At 39.7% G+C, this 19,378-nt stretch overlaps 1 protein-coding gene across 1 annotated transcript; it reads right to left on the bottom strand.

Annotated features, from left to right (window-relative positions):
* Window positions 1-2,313: 2,313 nt before the first annotated feature.
* Window positions 2,314-15,123, bottom strand: LOC125453683 (G-protein coupled receptor 83-like). The gene is made up of 4 exons (XM_048533548.2): window positions 14,512-15,123; window positions 13,193-13,318; window positions 9,809-9,942; window positions 2,314-5,422 (listed from the first exon to the last, which is right to left on the bottom strand). Exons 1-4 carry the CDS (start codon window positions 14,890-14,892, stop codon window positions 4,798-4,800), a joined length of 1,266 nt encoding a protein of 421 aa, XP_048389505.1. The 5' UTR covers window positions 14,893-15,123; the 3' UTR covers window positions 2,314-4,797.
* Between the last annotated feature and the right edge of the window lie 4,255 nt (window positions 15,124-19,378).

The following is a 19,378-nucleotide window of genomic DNA, read 5'->3' as shown; positions in this document are numbered from 1 at the left end:
GACATGGAGAGAATATGCAAATTCCACACAGACAGTAGAATTGAAACTCGTCCCTGGCACTGTGAGCTGCAGTGCTAGCCACTGAGCCACCATGCTGCCTTGTCGAGAGGTGTTCAGGAAGCAAGAGTGAGTGATCGTCCTGTGATTCTGGAGTAGCAGAGAGAAGATGATCACATTTACCCTTGTGGGGCACAGAGGATCATTCACTTTCATCCTTATGTGCTGGGCATTTCTTTTAACCCATGACACTGCACTGATCTGGTTCATTGCCCCACTTGAAGAAGGCTGAGTCTAGTGACATTGCTTCCTTTGGTGATCAGAAGGTAAAAGGATAGCTCTCCTTTACACCAAACTGTCAACCGCCACCTCAAAGTCCCTGTTGACTAAACTGAGAGTGATTTTCTTTCTGGGTCATGACTTCAGAAGTAATACTTGATTGGCAGCACATTCATAAATATCGACCCACTGCATCACCAACACTTAGTACCAGCAGTGTGTATGTTTACAAGATGTGCTTCAGCAATTCATCAAGGCTCCTGAGACAGCACCTTCCAAAGCGCAGCACTGTGTCTCAATGGTTAGCTGTCTGTGTGGATTTCCTCTGGGTGCTCTGATTTCCTCCCACAGTAGGCTAAGTGGATTGTAAATTAGGTGGGTTATAAGGGGATGGGATGCTCTGAGGGTTGGTGTGGACTTGTTGTTCCAAAAGTCCTGTTTCCACATTGTTGGGATTCTATGATGACCTGTGAAACCACAACCACTTCCATCTAGTAGGACACAGACAGCAGATACAAAGCTGCAACCCCACTAAATTCCCCTTCTAGTACGACGGTGGAGTAATACTTCTCAGGCCAGGGCTCGTCCATTCTGTCAGTATTTCTTTTCTTCCTTCTTCTCTCTTTTCTCGGTCTTTTCTTTCTTTGTTCTTTTTATTTTATTTACCTCTTGCTAAAGGGCCTGGTCATAGCAATGGCATCGGAGGTGGTGAGTCAGCCTAGTGCAGACTTGAGTGAGTCCAGCAGAGGAGAATGGAACAGGCCCAACAGCACGGTCTCATAGCAGCAGTGTCAGACGTGGGTTTGGGATACCAGCAGCTTCTGCATTGACAAGGCAGTCCTAGATCCAACTCATGGCTGCTGCTGTGGAGGCAAATTTGGATTCCAGTCAGCATCATCATCCACATATTCAGATTAATGGATGGGGAGGGGGATGCATAGGTGAGTTTGGGACCAGTATGAAACACAGTGGCATCAGCAGTGGCTGCATTGATGAGGTGGGCCCAAACTGGACACGGGTTGGCGGTAAAGTTGAGTTTGGGCCATCAGCATCATTGGTGGTCTCTGTATTGGTGAGGTCCATCGAAGACTCATGGTGGTGAGGACATGGAGATAAGATGGTGCCAGAGAGTGGCAACTTTCATTCCAATGGCTGCAGTGCAGCAAAGGCAATTTGTGCCTGGCCACCAGGACTATGGCCCATAGGCCATAGTGGAACACTTATTAAGAACTGTAAAGTTAAACACTTTTTCTTTACTTCTTCATTTATCTGCCTTTATATTCTATGTTTAGATTTGTTTTTCTGTGTTTTAAGATTGTGCTAGAAAGTGATGACACTATACAAAAGGCACTCACCATCCTGCCTTGGCAATATTATTGTCATTACCTCAATGTTGCTGGGTCAAAATCCTGGAACTCCCTCCTTAGTGGCATTGTTGCTATATACTTACAACACATGGACTGCAACATTCAATAAGGCAGTTCACCATCACCTTCTTGGACAACTAGGGTCCAGCAATGCCCACTTGCCATGAATTAATTAAAGAAAAAACATAACAGTGCAAGACCATTGTGTAAGGGAATCTTCCTGGTTGTGGCATCCGAAATGGTGTAGAGCTGAGAATTAAATACAGCACAAATGGCATGAACATCACAAAGTTGCAGCAGCAGCAGCGAGCACTTCCACCTCTCCTAATGCATGATTCCACAGGATGGGTTCCAAAGAGACCAACTGGATAATTAATGAGATGAAATGAAGGAGAAAAATCAATGTGGAACAGGGAGGACCGCCCGCCGTGAATCTCATTCAGGGAAATACTTTGCCAAAAAATGGGAAAATTCAGCCCAGAATATAAGAAATGCTTTACACAGATGGTACCGATTTTGTGGAACATATCGCACAGTTTGTGTCTGAGGAGGCAACAATGGCCACATTTATGAATAAGTTTGTTAGTTAGTTAATGAAAAAGGATTGATAAGATATGGGGGAAGAAAAACACATTAGATTAGGACAAATTTATTTTTTTCTACTGTGATAATTCAAAGATTCTGCTGTTAATTAGAACAGACATTTTTGGGATTACACCTGGAGTACACTTGATGTATAAAAACACATTTAAAATATTTCACATGATTTGTAAACAAGATTCAGAAATTTTAAAATGATGCATTACTTAACTGTAAGCCAGTACAGATTAATGAGCACAAGAATGATAGGTGAATGAGTTATGAAGCGTCTTAGGACTTGGAAACAGAGTCTTAGATGACTTTGAGTATATTGAGTGTGACAGACAGGGGGTTGGCCAAGGGTATATTGCAATAGAGATAACAAAGGCATGAATACAAGATTCTAGATTGTATATATAGCCAAAGTTATGAAAAATGACCCCTCATCACTACCTAAGAACAAATTGATATAGAATAATGTTTATAATTCATTTTTAATTTTAATTCGAATATTAGAAATTTCTTAATGCTTTCATTATTTGGCAGCACTGAAGGAGCCAAAGTGCAAAATGAGTAGCAAACTTAGACAATGAATTAACATATGAGAACCTGAACAAATGTCTTGAATTTGTGACTACAATAAATATGGCCTTGAATTCTGAAAATGATTCCACTAATACAGGGGTATCGACGTTATTGTATTGACCAACACAATTTCCAGACTGGTTAATATTGGCATTTTGTTGTCTAATCATTGAAATTATCTGTGAATAACACAGAATATTTCAGTAGTTAATTTATCAGCTTTTACCCTTCACTATCATGTGACTGAGGTCAAAATTCATTTTTTTCATTGTAAAACAGGCATTTTCAGTTTTATAAATTAACAAAATAGCCATGTGAAAGTTCTGCACATAAGAAAGGGTTTAGGATGATACATTTATAATAAATTTAAGAACAGAGTAAGACTCTTGGAAGTTGGAATCTGTAATCATGTACGAGTAAAATATAATTCCTGACGCTTACATGAACAATCTTTACAAATTCATACTTTCACTTACAACTTTGTGGACCACAGCATGTACCAGAAATTCAAGCTTAGAGGTCAATCAGCTTCACTGGATTTTCAAACAGTTAACATAAATCAATGGAAAATCCAACGTGACCTGGTGACATCTGTGCCTGAATTCCCAATGTAAGCTCCTGAGAGTTGAGGCTTTGCAGAAAGTAAAAATCAAGTCTGTAACATTTACCCTATAATACTAAATGACATGTTCAAAACTTCAGTAAATTGTTCACATTAAATAATTTGTCATTGTACTTTCATTTTTGTGACTGCACAGTTCCTTGAATATTATTAATAATACACCCCAAACGTTTTTCCATTACCTCCGTATACACATGCAAGGATCTATTCAGTCATTTTTAAATATGATCCCTTTCAGTTTGTCTTTTTTAATCATTTATATCCTGCACACGAGTTAGTTGCTTAATTCTTCTCATTATTCGTATATTCAATTTTAAGATGCTGACTATTCTGCAGGTGTCATCAAACTCACCATTCTTTACTGAATGGGCATTCTTCGTGTATTTTAGGAACTTGTTCACTATTAAAGGCATCACGACAATTATAATTCTGTCTTCATCTTGAATATACTATTTCCAGTGAAGGCCATTAGCATTTATGGTCAATGAAACTATTTAATCTTCAGATGGTCAATTGTGAGTGGTTGAAGAAACGTTTTCACTTTGGTGTATATAGCAGATGGAAAAAAGAACCTATTGTCAATGTTGTTCTTAGCAGGGTTCAAAGTATTCTGTGCAATGACACTCTGATGGAACAACATCATTGTAGTTCCAGAGTTAGCGATCTCCAAATGAAGCTTTCCAGGAAGATGTAAGGAGCAGTTTTGTGATTGTCAATTTCATCATGATACCAGCTATAGGAAATCACTGATGTCAAGTAACAATGATCTCATCAAGTAGGCTTAACAGCCAATCAGACTGAAGAATGTCCACTGACAGCAAACCAGGAAATAACACGTAGGTTTTATCATTCACTTTTTTCTAATTTTATGGAAAACAAAATCAACATGAGGCAAACACATGGCACAAAGGTAGAAATAAATATCATAAACTAACTTTTAAAAACATTTTCTTAAAAATTCATGGAATTTTTAATAACGGAATGTAACTCCTCAGGTATAAAATTAGTTTTCAGGGCTAGAAAGATAGTTCAACAATAATTACGACATAGTATGCAGTGTAAATTTTTCAAAATCTAGTTTTCAACAAGAATAATGATGCCAATTATTGACGCAAAGGTCAATGTCAATTCAGTGAATTCGAATTGAGAGGATTTCAAAACTGCACTCTGTAGAATAGTGGGGATTCAGTGACAGCAACTTCTGGATTTCAGAGTTTAACCGCACATGTGCAGACACCAAAGGCTGCTGTCAGTTTCATAGAAGAATGATATCAAATTCTGACTGTTTAGCTATCATTGTAACAGTAAAATCTAATCCACTTTTATATGCTTATGGCACAATATTGCAAAACTTTAGAACTCCCTGATCTAATTCACAGCAACTACTGGTTCAATTGATGAAACATCTGTCTTTCCTGATTGGATGTTGCTGTTGGAGTGCAGGCTTTGAGGGTCTTGTTCCCTCTTGGAGTTGTTATGTTCAGGCCAGGCTAGCCTGTAAGAAGGGGCTGTGCAGGGAAGTATATGTTCCTTAACTCCATGTTCTCTTCTGAATATATTCAAGAGAGATTTAAGCTCTGAGCGAAAACTCTCATTCAACCAGCAATAGATAAAAGGGTTATAGCAGGTACTGCTCATGGCAAACCAGTGGAAAGCAAAATAGACAGCATTATTGGTGTGAATAGTTTGACTAGAAATAAGGACAACATAACAGTTCAGAGGAAACCAACAGACAGCAAATACTGCCACAACCAGCATCAGCATTTTAATTGTCTTTTTCTTTTTCCGCCGATGTGCAAAATACTGTTTTGTTGTCACATCTCCAATTGCATTGCGAAGCCATAACTTCTTGGCAACTGTGGTGTAAGTGACAGTGATGATTAAAAGGGGAAGTACATACAGCATGACAAATGTTGCCAAGTCCAGATACTTCCAGAAAAGGTCTGCTGGCTCTGGGAAGCTTGGCACACATAAACTCCGAATTTTTTCTTTGCTGCAATGTAAAGTAAAAGAAGATATTATCAATAGGCCCAATGGTTTAAAATAACTGAATCAATCTATGTTAATTGTGTTCTGAAACTTTTCGCAATGTTGTGGACGTTCTGTTGTGTGGTTCCTTCCATTTTCCATAATGATCAGAAATTTATGAACATTTAATTTGATTCTGTTGACTAAATACTTACTAGCATTATTATGATGATAGTAATGCGTTTTTCATTTAGTTTTGAAAGTCTCTGGTGAATAAATATTATTTATTGAATATATAGGAAAGATGTGGATGCTTTGGAGAGGGTTCAGAGGAGGTTTACCAGGATGCTGCCTGGACTGGAGGGCTTATCTTATGAAGAGAGGTTGACTGAGCTCGGTCTCTTTTCATTGGAGAAAAGGAGGAGGAGAGGGGACCTAATTGAGGTATACAAGATAATGAGAGGCATAGATAGAGTTGATAGCCAGAGACTATTTCCCAGGGCAGAAATGGCTAGCACGAGGGGTCATAGTTTTAAGCTGGTTGGTGGAAAGTATAGAGGGGATGTCAGAGGCAGGTTCTTTACGCAGAGAGTTGTGAGAGCATGGAATGCGTTGCCAGCAGCAGTTGTGGAAGCAAGGTCATTGGGGTCATTTAAGAGACTGCTGGACATGTATATGGTCACAGAAATTTGAGGGTGCATACATGAGGATCAATGGCCGGCACAACATTGTGGGCTGAAGGGCCTGTTCTGTGCTGTACTGTTCTATGTTCTATGTTCTATTTGACAGTATACATATGATCAAACAAAGACAATTAATCAAATTGTCTAAACTGTCAACATTATAGCATGGGTTTAGCAATGGCTGTCAGAGAATATTGTATTGTGCATACACGAGTAAAATTTGATCTGATGTAAAAGTTGACACTCTATTTTTAGCCAAAAAATCTGGAATCTTCCATATACCTTGAATAAAAGTTGACCCTAGTTCTTCATAGGTAACAGATCAACATTTGTGAGTCAAGGTATTTTCCTGTACATAAATGTTGCTATGAGGAAATGATGGAGACTAACTGGATGCATGATGGAGAAAAACATACATGAAAGGAGGCAGTATGTAGGCTCCATCACTACCACTGATCTGTGAATGGATCGTTGATTCATGAAAGAAATAAAGGCTGACACTATTTTCAAGTCATTCAAGAAATGTGGAATTTCAATGCATTGGATGGTACGGAGGATAATTATCTATGGGCTGACATAGATGAAGAAGGTGTGCTACCTCTATCCACGGTCAGTGAAGATGAAGAGGATTCGTATGATGGTATCATTCATCTTGATGATTGTGAAGCTTTATTCAACGCTGAAGATTTTAAACAGTGTGATTTTGCAGCATTTTAATGAACTTTCGTATGTAACATATTTAACTTAAGGTGTACCATATAATTCTAATTTTATTTCTACTTCAGTGTTTGTGTGTATAAATAAAAACATACTAATTTATTTGTGTTTCTATTGTCTTTATCTGGTAATTACTGTAATCCATTGTGTTTCTTTTCTCTATTCATTTACATATCAACTGGGCTTCTGTTAATGATATGGTATGTCACACGGTAGCATGAATTGCAGCCCCTCAAAAGTAGTACCTAAGTAGTAGTCAACACCATAATTTTCACCTTAAAATATAGTCCAAAAAATTTCACTTTTACGTGAGTATATATGGTATATAAATTTTGGTACTTCTTGAACACTTAAAAAGTAATGATTTATTGAATGAAAAGAGATAACTAGTAGCAATCCAAAACTCATGTATCATTCTTCCATTCTTCAGACCATTACAGTCAACTAAGTACTTTTAAACTCCATTCATTCTTGTAATGGATGGAAATACAAGAAGTCAATTTGGGCACACAATTTGCACCATTAGAAGCACATGACCAGACAATCCATTTTTTAAAATTATACTCATTGAGCTGCAAGTATTAGCTAGGACACTGGGTGAACTCTTTTCATATCATACTTTGCCATATTTTACGATCATCTCAGAGGGCTGATAGGATCTTGATTTAATTTAAAACAAGGGCTACTGAAAGTACCAACAAGAATGCATTTAGATAGGATTATGATACAACAGCAATGGTGTTGTTAACTAATTATAGTAATCAATCTCTATCAAGTACATTCGGTATCAAAATTCCCCAGTACTGAGGACCAACAGGAATCATGGGTGAAATTTCTTCAGAAAGTTCCAAATATCTGGCACCAACACCAGAAACAATAGTCTTTGCCACATGGGTAGGGCAACATTCTGGAATCAGTAATATAGTCAGAGGCAGAAGAGACATCCAGTCTGTCATTGGAAGTGGTGCAAAATAACACAACTGGGAGATGAGGTAGTAGCATAGTTATTATAGGTCTGGGTTTGAATTCCCAGCAGGGCAGGTGGTTAAAATTTGAATTCAACAAAAATTTGGATATTTTTTCATAGATAGTTCTTGCGATATTGGGGCAGGTAGCATTTCAAGCAGTGAGTGGCTAGCATACTTGGATGTCTGCAAGCTCCTTCTGGTTTTTGTGTACTTGGCCTCTACCTGGATTGAGGAATCATTCCACCATTGCAGATACTTGTTCTCAAGTTTGAGCAGCCATGACTTAAGAGATTTCCATGTATCAGTGATGTATTGCATTTCTTCTGGAAGGCTTTAAGGATTCCTTGAAGCATTTCCTCCATCCTCGTGGTAACCATTTGCCATGATAAAGCTCAGAATATCTGGAATATCTGGTATTAAAAACTAGCCTATTGAAAACGATATAACCATTGTCAACTGTAAAATATCATCTTGTTCGCTAATGCCACTTAAAAGTCTGCTATCCTTACCTGATCTGACCTACCATACTCCAGACCCACAGCAATATTGTTGACCCTTATCTATTTCTGAAATGACCCAATAAGCCAATGAATCAAACCACTATGACATCTAAATAAAGGAGTAAAACCAACAGAATCACTTCAATATCCATCACCAAAAGTGGATCGGCAATGTTGCCACTGATTGAGCTAATCAAGTCATAAATGATGAGTCTGGGGCAGATGGTGTCAGAACCACAATGAGAGAAGAACATACTTAACTTCATCCTCAACAATTTGTTTGCCACAGATATATATATCCATGACAGTATCAGTAAGAGTGTGCACCACACAGTCCTTGTGGATGCAAAGTAACATCTCCACAAAGAGCATATCCTCCATTGTGTTGCATGGTACTACCACAGAGGTTAAAAGGATAGACTTTGAACATGTTTACCAACTAGTGCAAAGGAAGATGGTTGGTGGTTATTGGAGAACAAGCATCTTTGGACATCATTGCATGAGTTTGTCAAGGTACTGTCTTAGGCCCGAGTATCTTCAGTTACTTCAACAATAACTTTCCCTCCAACATAACATCAGAAGGGGGGATATTCATTGATGACTGCACAATGCTCTCTTTGTGACTTCCCAGGGACTGAAGCAGTCCACGTCCAAGTGTAGTCATGGAACTTTCTTCCCCAGATAATGGTACTGGCAGAGTCACTGAATATCCTTTAGACAGGGACACGGAGAATCTTGAGTAACGAGGCAGTCAAAAGTTATTACAGATGGATGTGAATGAGAGCTTATGCCACAATTAGATCAGTTCTGATTTTCTGAATGGTGGAGCAGACCAAAGGGGCCAAATGGGCCACTCCTGTTCCTAATTTGTATGTTCATATGTACAGTTATTTGCACTTAGTTTCCAGGGCCTCTCACAGTCCTCCACTAATTGACTGCCTGCTTTAAATCAGTGAAGATCCGAAGCTCCATTTTTGCGATGCACACATTGTAGCATTTAAAGTCCCTGTTTACTAACAGTTAATTCCTTTCTTAACAGCCTTAATTACCTTTCCACCACATTTCAGCGCAAGATCCCCCTGCCAACTGCCTTTGAGAATATTAGGTTTAGATGTAAGGATGCTACACCTCCCTCATAACAGTTTTTGTCACAAGTTCATGAACTGTCATAATCCATCTTCAAAGGGCTGGTAAAATATTGCCTCAAAAATCCAAAGTTCAGCTGTTCTTGCTCAGCATACTTCATATACTCTGCTGTCAGTCTGCAATCTACTGTTGAGCTGAGGTTGATGTTAAATACATATGATATATTCAAATTTACATTTATAGAGGATAAGCAAGCTCATCAACCTAAATTAGAATATCACAACATTCAAATAGAAGTAGGCCATTCAGCCCATCAAGGCTGCTCTGTTGTTCATTCTACTTATTGCTGATCATCTACTTCAATGTGATTTTCCTGAAGTATTTCCAGATAATTTGACATAATCAATCTTCAGAAATCTATTGATTTGTTCAGAGAATATCAACTCTGATTATTTACCTGTATTCAAATTTGAAGAGCTTCTGATAGATAGCATGTGGGAGGGAGAAACAACTAGCCATAATCCAGATGATAAGGATGTAAATCATACCCTTCACAGGTGACACACGAGGCTTCAAAGGATGCATGATAGCCTACACAAGATATAAGCATTAATCCCTATTGTGGAGAAAATATTTATACATATGTTAAGTGAAACAAAAACAGAAAGAGCTGGATAAAATCAGCAGAAGTGGTAGTATCTGCACAGAGTAAACACAGTCCACATTTCAAGACCTGTTGCTCATTATCAGAACTGATACCAGTTGGGACAAAGTGGTATTTATGCTGAAGACTGGGGATGGGTGGAGAGGTGGCAGATAGGGTTTAATCTGGACAAATGTGAGGTAATTCATTTTTGAAAGTCAAGTACAGTTGGAAATTATATAGTGAATGGCAGAACGCTTCAAGGTATTGATATGTAGAGATCTGGGTGTGCAAGTCCACAGATCACTGAGGGTGTCAGCACAGGTAGATAAGGTAGTAAAAAAGGCCTAATGCAAGCTTGCTTTCATTAAAAAGAGCATTGAGTATAAGGATAGACAAGTTATACTGCAGCTTTGTAGAAGTTTAGTTAAGCCACACTTGGAATATTGTGTATAGTTCTGGTCACCACATTACCAGAAGAATGTGGATGTTTTGTACTGAATACAGGCAAGTTTTGCACACAAAGGGTGGTGTGTGCCTGAAACGCATTGCCAGAGAAGATGGTAGGAGTAGACACAATGGCAACATTCAAGAAGTACTTGAACAAATACATGAATAGAAAGGGAATAGAGGGATACGGGTGCTGTAAATGAAGATAATTTAAAATGGGCGGGCAAATGTGAGGGCACAGTTTTGGGAGGGCTGAAGGGCCTGTTCCTCTCCCGTATAGTCTTTTTTTCTGTTCTAGGTGGTTGTTTCTACACTGACCTTTCTGTTTCATGCCAGCTGCAATGCTCCAAAAAGGCTCAGTGCAATCTCGAAGAATAGCATGTTATTTTTTGCTTGAAGTCTCTAGGACTCAACATCTGATTCAGTAATTTCAGAGCCTGATTACACCCTTCCATTTTTTTTTACCCATCCCCACGCTGTGGTCCTGTCACGACATGGTTGATTTTGCTTTCAGCAGAGCCGACCCATTCTCACACAATCTTAATCCAATTATCACATCATACCCATTCCCTATCAGTTTTTCTTTTTCCTGGCTTACTATCAACAATCCCCGTATCTGCCGTATCTTTTCAAATCTCTCCCCCTGGGCTCCCAAGTGCTTTCAGTTCTGATGAAGAGTCACCGAATTCAAAACGTCAACTGTGTTTTCACCCCAAAGATGCTGTCAGGTCTGTTTCTTTTCTTTCAGATCTCCAGCTTCCGCAGTTCTCTGTTTTATTTTATTGTCATGTTATATGATTACTTCTCCTAAATCGTCCGCTTTACTCTTTCTGCCCCACGTATAATTTCACTTTGATAGCAAATGAAGCGTACACACACGAAACATTTTTGCCTGATATGCCTCCCTCTGGCATTTACCTGAAGAAGCTGCCGCTATTTAAATAATGTCTCCAATAACATACTGCAGTGGAACGTTCAGGTCAGTTTGCAAGCATCAGTGCATTAATAGCACATGGCACTTTCCAAAGCATTTGATGTTTTTTAAGTGAAATCGCTGACAGGTCATAGCCTGACTCCGAGAGAAAACAAAAACACCCTTGAACGTCCATGGATTTGACGTCGATTTTCGTTTAGCATTTATAAAGTATACATACCGAATTGAATTAAATGTCGAGAGTGAATTGCTGTAAGTACGCGTGCGCAGAGTTTTGCAGAGGTCTATTTGCAGCTAGGCTGGGTCCAATATTATTACAGATCAGAAATAATTCCTTCCTGCATCGCCATGTTTACAGTTTCAAAATCAATCAAAAATAATGTGCTCACATTAGTCAGAGTACCCATCGAAGAAAGCCTTTTAATATTAAATCCCTGTTAAACGATTTGCTGTGAAGCATATTTTAATTGTACTTTTATTTGCCTAAACTCCAAAATAATTTATAAATTCAGATGAAATGACAGAAGAAAACAGCTAAATAAAGGGGGCGAGGGGAGAAATTAAACCCAAGACGATTGAATTAATAGAGAGTTTAACGTGAATCTCCTCACACGGTAAATAAACCTGTTGTCAATTACTACTGGTCTGAGTTCTAAATCATTTTACAGCTAATAATTATAATGGATTCAAATAAGTCCAGAAACATTTCAAGCCTCTGCTTCCTTTCAAAAACAAAGAGACTGCGAATCAGTGTAAGATATTTATCACCAGGTATATGAACAGCGCCCGAAAGAATTCATGGGGTTAGAAATCAGGGAGGTGACTCTCCTGGTGTCAGTTCTGTACGTAAGCAATGCTCCACATACAACTGCTCTACAGCAATCGGAAATTTGACTCACAGAGGACCCTATCGTGAAGTCCTTGAGTGGAAAGAAGCTGTACGAAGATCTACCGATTTAAAGTTTAAGAGAATCTACATAATTACTTGATATTTTAGAAAGTTCCTTGCATTTAGCATGGAAAAAGAAAAATCTATGGTTATTGTTCTCCTTAGCTACCAACCTCAGATCCTAATGTGAAACGACACCGGAGTTAAATCACTGGGCAATGTCAAGGTGATGTAGAACGTTACCGTCATAGGGACTGATCACCTCTTAGCTTTGTTTGCAGCTGACTCTTAGGATTTTACAATCAATATTATGTTGCTTCAATTTGGACATGACTTTGCAATGACAGAAAAGGTGTTCTGTTAAAGCATCTATAGTTCTGAAGAAGGGTTACTGGACCTGAAACATTAACTCTGCTTTCTCTCCACAGATGCTGCTGGATCTGCTGAGTTTCTCCAGCAATTTCTGTCTTTATTAGCAGCTTTTGGTGATTGATTAACTGGTAATATGGGTTTCAGAGGTGTGGCCACTGGTGGGCCACGTCATACGTCAATGCAAAACCGATCTGCGTATCTTCATTCTGTTTATACAACACGGTAAACGTTAACCTCTCGGATTATTTGAGTCAACTTTTGCCAAGCTATCCATAGATACATCCTCTAACTGTGCAAGCAGTGTTGCAATTTGGTCAAATTATTGTGTAACTTTAATTACCTCAACAAAATCTTAATTAAACACTGCTCAGTTGTGTTTGGTTAGAATGAGCGGTAATTACAGGACGGCATTAATTCTGTACCATAAGCCAACACTGAAAACTTTTCTCACATTAACATTCGACTTCTTTTTATCTTCCGAACGTATTTTTTAAAAAGACTAACATTTTTACACCTATATAGATGGCTGGGAAACACTGTCGTTGATTCGTACCTGATGCCTGTCTACGGCGATGGCTGTCAGGGTGAGGGTGGAAACATATAAAGAACAGTACTGGGCGAAGCGGCTAATGTGACACATACTCTGTCCGAAAACCCAAGTGCTATTAACGAACCGAACCTGTCAAATCAAAAATGCCAGAAGATTATTCATATAACACTTCATATATTCGAAACTCTTTATGCCTCAGGAGAAAGCGCTGGTCTTCTGGAAGAGTTAGGATACAGGTGTACAACTTTAAGAACAGAAAGGTCAAAATGCATCTCTTGGCACGGCTGTATGAATTGTTTAACAACTGACATTATATTGCATATACAATACTTCATCGTGTATTTTGTTAATACCTGTTAAAAGTTATCGCGAGTGCATTTGCGCCTCTGCATGCCTCTATTAAACAGAAGTAATTTTGGCGCAATTTTGTATTTCAACCGGAATGCTATTTACCAAATGTTGCTTGGTTGGATTTACATATGCCAATCGTTTCCGTGTCAGATTTCCGGAAATTGAGTCAAAACGTGTGTAAAATAACAAAACAAAACTACGTACGCATATTTTAAGTGGCATGTTGAAAGAGCACGAATGAAGTTTTTCAAGTAATCCGAGGGCTCTGATGATTAAATACGACACTCAGAAAGTCACAATTAAACTCTTCAACGTTCTAAGTGAGATTCAAAATACAGTGAAGATCCGGATTGGGGTGGGCGGAAAAGTCGTATCAAGGTGAACACGTCGGAGAACTGGGAATACCTTTAGAGACATTTTTAAACATCACCAACACTTGATGAAGGGCGTATACGGTTCTGATTTATTTACCATAGCGGTCAGGTAAACTGGATGACCATATGTGTATTCGTGCATAACTATAAAGTAGAAGAAAATTCATACCATTTTTAATATCTTAAACTAGTCTTCAAGTATCACATCTGGTTCCTTGGCAGTTGCAGATATCTTCCAATCAACCTGTTTAGAGACGTTATTATGCACCTCTGGAACAAGTGAGGCTTGAACACAGGCCACTTGAACCAGAAGGAGCAGTACCAAGGTGCTTTAACAGTACGCATCCATGGCGGTGGTATTGTAATTATGTCCAATCAAATTTTGGTCCCCTGTTGAATTAGCTCTTGATGTGGCTGGATATCGTTTTGTGGCTGATTACGCTCGAGTGGAGAGCGTGGAATATTTTGCTATATTAAAGGCGCTATATTAACACAAGACGTTGTTTACATTCCCGCTTTTGTGTAACCTTTTCAGTATACATGGAGAACACAAGAAATAAAGTTTAATAATATATCCCAACCAATAAACAATCTTACCAGGGTAAACGGAGTGTTAAGCAGAGTGATCATGATGTCTGCTCCGGCTAGATTAACAATGAACAGACTGGTGGCAGAATGCTTCCGCTTGTTCTTTATTACCACCTGGCACACAAGGATATTTCCAAAGAGAGAGATGACTATAATAATCGAGTAGGCTACTATAAGCAAAGATTTTACGGTTGCACTTTGGGATTCCGCCTCGTATTTCGCCGAGTCCACAAAGCTCTCCCAATCGTCCAGAGTGAAGTGACCCCAGGGAGGGAAAGTCGATCTGTTAGACAGAACGGATATCTCGGGAAGACTGGAGTTAAGCAAGTTGTCTGTTCTTTGAAAAGCCTTGGCTAAATAATGAACAGAGGGCCACACATAACGGGTCATTATTCAAATATGTTAAAATCTCCTTTGTCTTTTAAACATCTCAGATTTTGGCAAAATCCTGCCCTTTGTTGCTTTCTGAAAAGTTGCTAGGCTGCAGGCATCAGGGCTAAATTAGGAACCATTCCACCAACCATTCAAATCTCTCGCTTTGTAGCTCGGAATTCCCTACGGCGCCGTGACAAAGTCCTGAAGATTTGCTGAATTTCTTGGCTGTTGGTTTGGATTTCAGTCGCAGAGTATTCGCGCTGTACTGTTCTGTCAGTTTGTTTTATATGAACCAGGCTGAAGCCCACGCACATGGTGACACCTACTTGCAGCCAATTGATGCTTCGAGTTTTTCGAATACAGTGACGTCTTTTCGTCAAAGAACGATTTTCGGCTTTTGGATCTGCATCGCAACTTGTCTTGCTTCGGGTTCTCTTCACGATGTTGGTTATATTTTTTATATGTTATATATATACCCTTGCAAATGGATAGTGGGCAGTTCTGGCTATTTCTGAATGGGTATTTACATTTCATCTTTTCATTAGGTGATTCGCAAAATATTTTATCCCTTCCCTCATTTTTACTTTCACCTTGAACAAAAAGTACAACTATCGCAAAAATGGAACGAGCACGATTATTTTATCGCCCTTTACTGGAATCTAGCTGACCGGTAACTTCTAAAAGAGCGAAAATCCAAATCACATTCTCTGCCAGGTTCTGTTTGTCTATTTATAATCACTCCTCGCTAATGTTGGAGTCAGATGTGGGGGCTGGGGTGAGGAAGAAGCATTGACTGAAGGCAAGGAGGATTCTCTTCGATGCCCTGCGTCTCCCCGAGACATTACACCTCCGTTTCAAATTGCAATCGCTTTTCCCTGCATTTGAAAAACACTAACCAAATTCGAGAACATCTTTTTACCGCTTGTTATTCACAGACAAGCAACTCCCGTGTTCTCAAATATACATTTTGGCTTGTTGTTTTGGGGTGCACGGAAGAGGAAATCCCGGACTCTATCCTGTCTTCTGCGCCTTTACCTCGCAGGATAAGACCATAATGCGGCCGAACTAACAGTTAAGGCCAGACATCAGAAGACCCGTAGACTGCTTTGACTCCCAAGTCTGGGTTTAATAACGGTGAGCCTGAGACTCCGGTAATTGCCAAAAGTGTAAATAGCGGAAAAAAAAGTCTGCGGGTACTGGAAATCAGAATTAAAAGCAGAAATTGCTGGGCAAGCTCAGCAGATCTGGTCGCATTTGAGAAGGGAAAGCAGAATTAACGTTTCGGGTCTATTGACCCTTCTTCAACCACAGACGCTACCAGACCTACTGAGTTTTCCGGGCAATTTCTGTTTTTTTGCGGAAAGAGCGTCGTTTTAACGATTAGCTTCTACTGTTAATAGCTGGTAGGATTTTAGAGGCTCTGTTTAATATCGAAATAACAACGTGTGGAGCTGGAGGAACACAGCAGGTCAGGCAACATCAAAGCAACAGGAAAGCATATGTTTCGGGTCGGGACCCTTCATAAATGTTTTCTACAGAAACTATAGAAACTTGAGTGCTATATCTTCCTCAAGATTATTCTAGTTGGTGTGATGATTCCAGCCCAATGCTATTTTCACTTCTGTCACTGCTGCAAACAATTGGTGAAAATAATCCTGACCAAAGTGTTGCCATTATTTGTACATTTAATTAATTTGCAGCTAATCCTCTGAACTAAACTGTGATATAGCTATGCCCTCAATAGCCATGTGCTAGTACTCTGCTAGAAGATTGGAACCTCCAGTAATGTTTTTCTCTTGATCTCATTCCAATTACAATCATTTGTAATTTATTATAGGGTTCTATGGTCAGGGGTAATAACTCAACGTGTACAACTCAGGACACACACAACACTCGGCAACATCCTGGTCAAAGCCATCTGCTGACTGACCAAATTACAACTGAAACTAATATCCATCCATTCCCTGCACCACCATGACTTCAATATACCAATGAATACATGAACAATGGTCTGAGGAGATTGTTTCTTTGGAGCCTTACCATCATATGAAGTTAGTTAATAAATGTCACTTGAAAGCAGCTCAGAAATGTGACGTGAATGTGTATGAAGATCTAAAAGCTGTAATAGGAGTGGTGGAGATATCAGTCTAAAAGAGACATTGTTTTTCTCTGAGGAATCCAAACAATCACAAGGCAAAAACAGCTATCAGTTGAGAAAGCACAAGGGGAAAAAAATCTTCAGAGAAGTTCCCAAATTCAATGTTCGAGGTTTATCTAAGGTGAGGTGTACTCTGAAGTGGCAATATCTCTGTGCCAACTGAAGAGTGACTACCTCTTCTGAAGTTCTTTGATGGTATCAAATGACTGATATCACATTTCCATAACACAAAAGCCTCTGATTTCCAACTGAGTAACAGCTCCAGTTTAGTAATTTCCCGTGTACAGTACTTTGCTGATGGATCCTTATTTGACAACGCATTGATAAAAGCTCAACAGATTTTTGGTCAGTCCAAGTAGCATTCGATTTTATTTTAGTGCCAAGAAAGAACATTGTTATTTCAACCAGCAAACCTTGCAGCCCAGGGAATTGGCAGATTTCTTTATTTATGATTTACACAGATTGACTAGTTCACGCAATTATGAGAATTAAGAGATCATTGCGTTCAAGTTAGAATACTGATTGAAGTGATGCCAGATTTTCTAATTTGTCAAAGTTTAAAGAGAGTTTACATTTCAGCAGGCAATCCAGTATACTAAAAAGGTCTAGTGAAGAGTGCAAAATTGGATGTGACTCAGTGCAACACTAAGGTTCAGTCTGTACCCATAAGTTTGCTACGTTCAAGTATGTCCATCTTGTTGATAGCAAGAACTGACGATGCTGGTATCTGAGTTAACACAGCGTGGAGCTGGAGGAATACAGCAGGCCAGGTAGCATCAGAGCAGCAGGAAAGCTGACATTTTGGGTCAGGACCCTTCTTCAGAAATGGGGGAGGGGAAGGAGTCTCTGAAATAAATAGAGAGGGGGGCGCGCAGTGATAGCAGGTAGATAGTGGGGCGGATAGGTGGGAGAGAAGACAGGTCAAGGAGGCAGGGATGAAGCTAGTAAAGGTAGGCAGGTAGTGGTGGGGATTGGTCAGTGAAGAGGGAGGAGCAGCTAGGTGGGAGTGTAGACGGACAGGTCAGTGAGACGCGGATTATAGAGGGGTGCTGGTCTTGGAGTGAGGTCAGGAGTGGGGAGATTTTGAATCTAGTAAAGTCCACATTGAGACCATTAGGTTGTAGGCTTCAAAGGCGGAATATGAGGTGCTGTTCCTCCAGTTTCTGGGGGCATCATGGTGTCACTGGAGGAGATGTCATACAAGGAGTGGGAAGTGGAGTTGAAGTGGTTTGCGACTGAAGGTTTGTCACTTCCTACAGACTAAAGGGGTGGCCATGGGTACTTGCATGGGCCCAAGCTATGCCTGCCTCTTTGTAGGATACGTGGAACAGTCCCTCTTCTGCAGCTACACTGGCACTATACATAACCAGAAGGAAGCAGCAGTGTCCGCCTCTAGCTCTCTGTAGTAAAAGTAATGGATGCCTAAAGTAAGCCAGTAACTGTGAAACTGAACATTTAATGTATAAATCCCCTGTGTCTTTGCCAAAGAATTGAAAGAACCCGACAGGAAGTTCTTGGGAAGCTAAACAGATGCCTCATCAAAGCCTATGGACTGGTGCTTTGCAAATTTGTTTCCCCAGTTCTGTTTGGGTCCCCATATTTAATGCCTCTTTTATGTCTGTCTGTTTGCACCTGTTTGTATTTAGGCATTTTAAAAAGTTTTAACTAGTATAGTTGCATGTTGGTTGTTCATAAGTTTTTAACTCGTGATTAGTATTTATTTACTTGTAATAAATAGCAGGTCTTGTTAAATAAAGGAACCTGGTCAGTGTTTTCTGCTAACCTGAGGCCATCAGGCAGATAAACTAGTGACTTTTGAGTGCTTAACTAAACCTTTAAATTTTATGATGGCCTCAAGATTACTGGGGCTCGAGAATCAGCACACCTTCCCAAGCGGAGCACACTATTTAGCACTATTTGTGAGAAGTATTATCAACTGTGCCACTGGGATACCACAGCACTTCAGAAATTCTGGTGGCCAGAGAATCATCAAAGCAAGGGCCTGGGACAGGGTGTGCTAACCAGGCCCTAGGGACCTGTTCTACTTCAGCCTGAACCAGGAACTGTAGCAGGGGCATTAATTTTGTTCCCTGCCCCTGATTGGAGGAGCACAGGTTGGAGTTGGATGTTAGGGTTCTGTAGAATCCATGATGCAGCTGACTCTGTGGGAATTGCCCAGGTAATGAAATTATCTGATGGAAGTCTCTGAAAAAAGCCTCTTAAAGTCAGACATTTCTGAGACTTCTGACTCAGTTAAACCTAATGCTTATCCAAACTGCACCTTCCCAACCCCATATAATCCCCATACACCTCACAATCAATCTCAATTAAGCACCCTCCCTG

This window comes from Stegostoma tigrinum, chromosome 6 (genome assembly GCF_030684315.1).
Source record: "Stegostoma tigrinum isolate sSteTig4 chromosome 6, sSteTig4.hap1, whole genome shotgun sequence".
Taxonomy (NCBI): domain Eukaryota; kingdom Metazoa; phylum Chordata; class Chondrichthyes; order Orectolobiformes; family Stegostomatidae; genus Stegostoma; species Stegostoma tigrinum.
The sequence above is the reverse complement of the archived record's forward strand: the minus strand, read 5'-3'. Positions and strand labels throughout refer to the sequence as shown.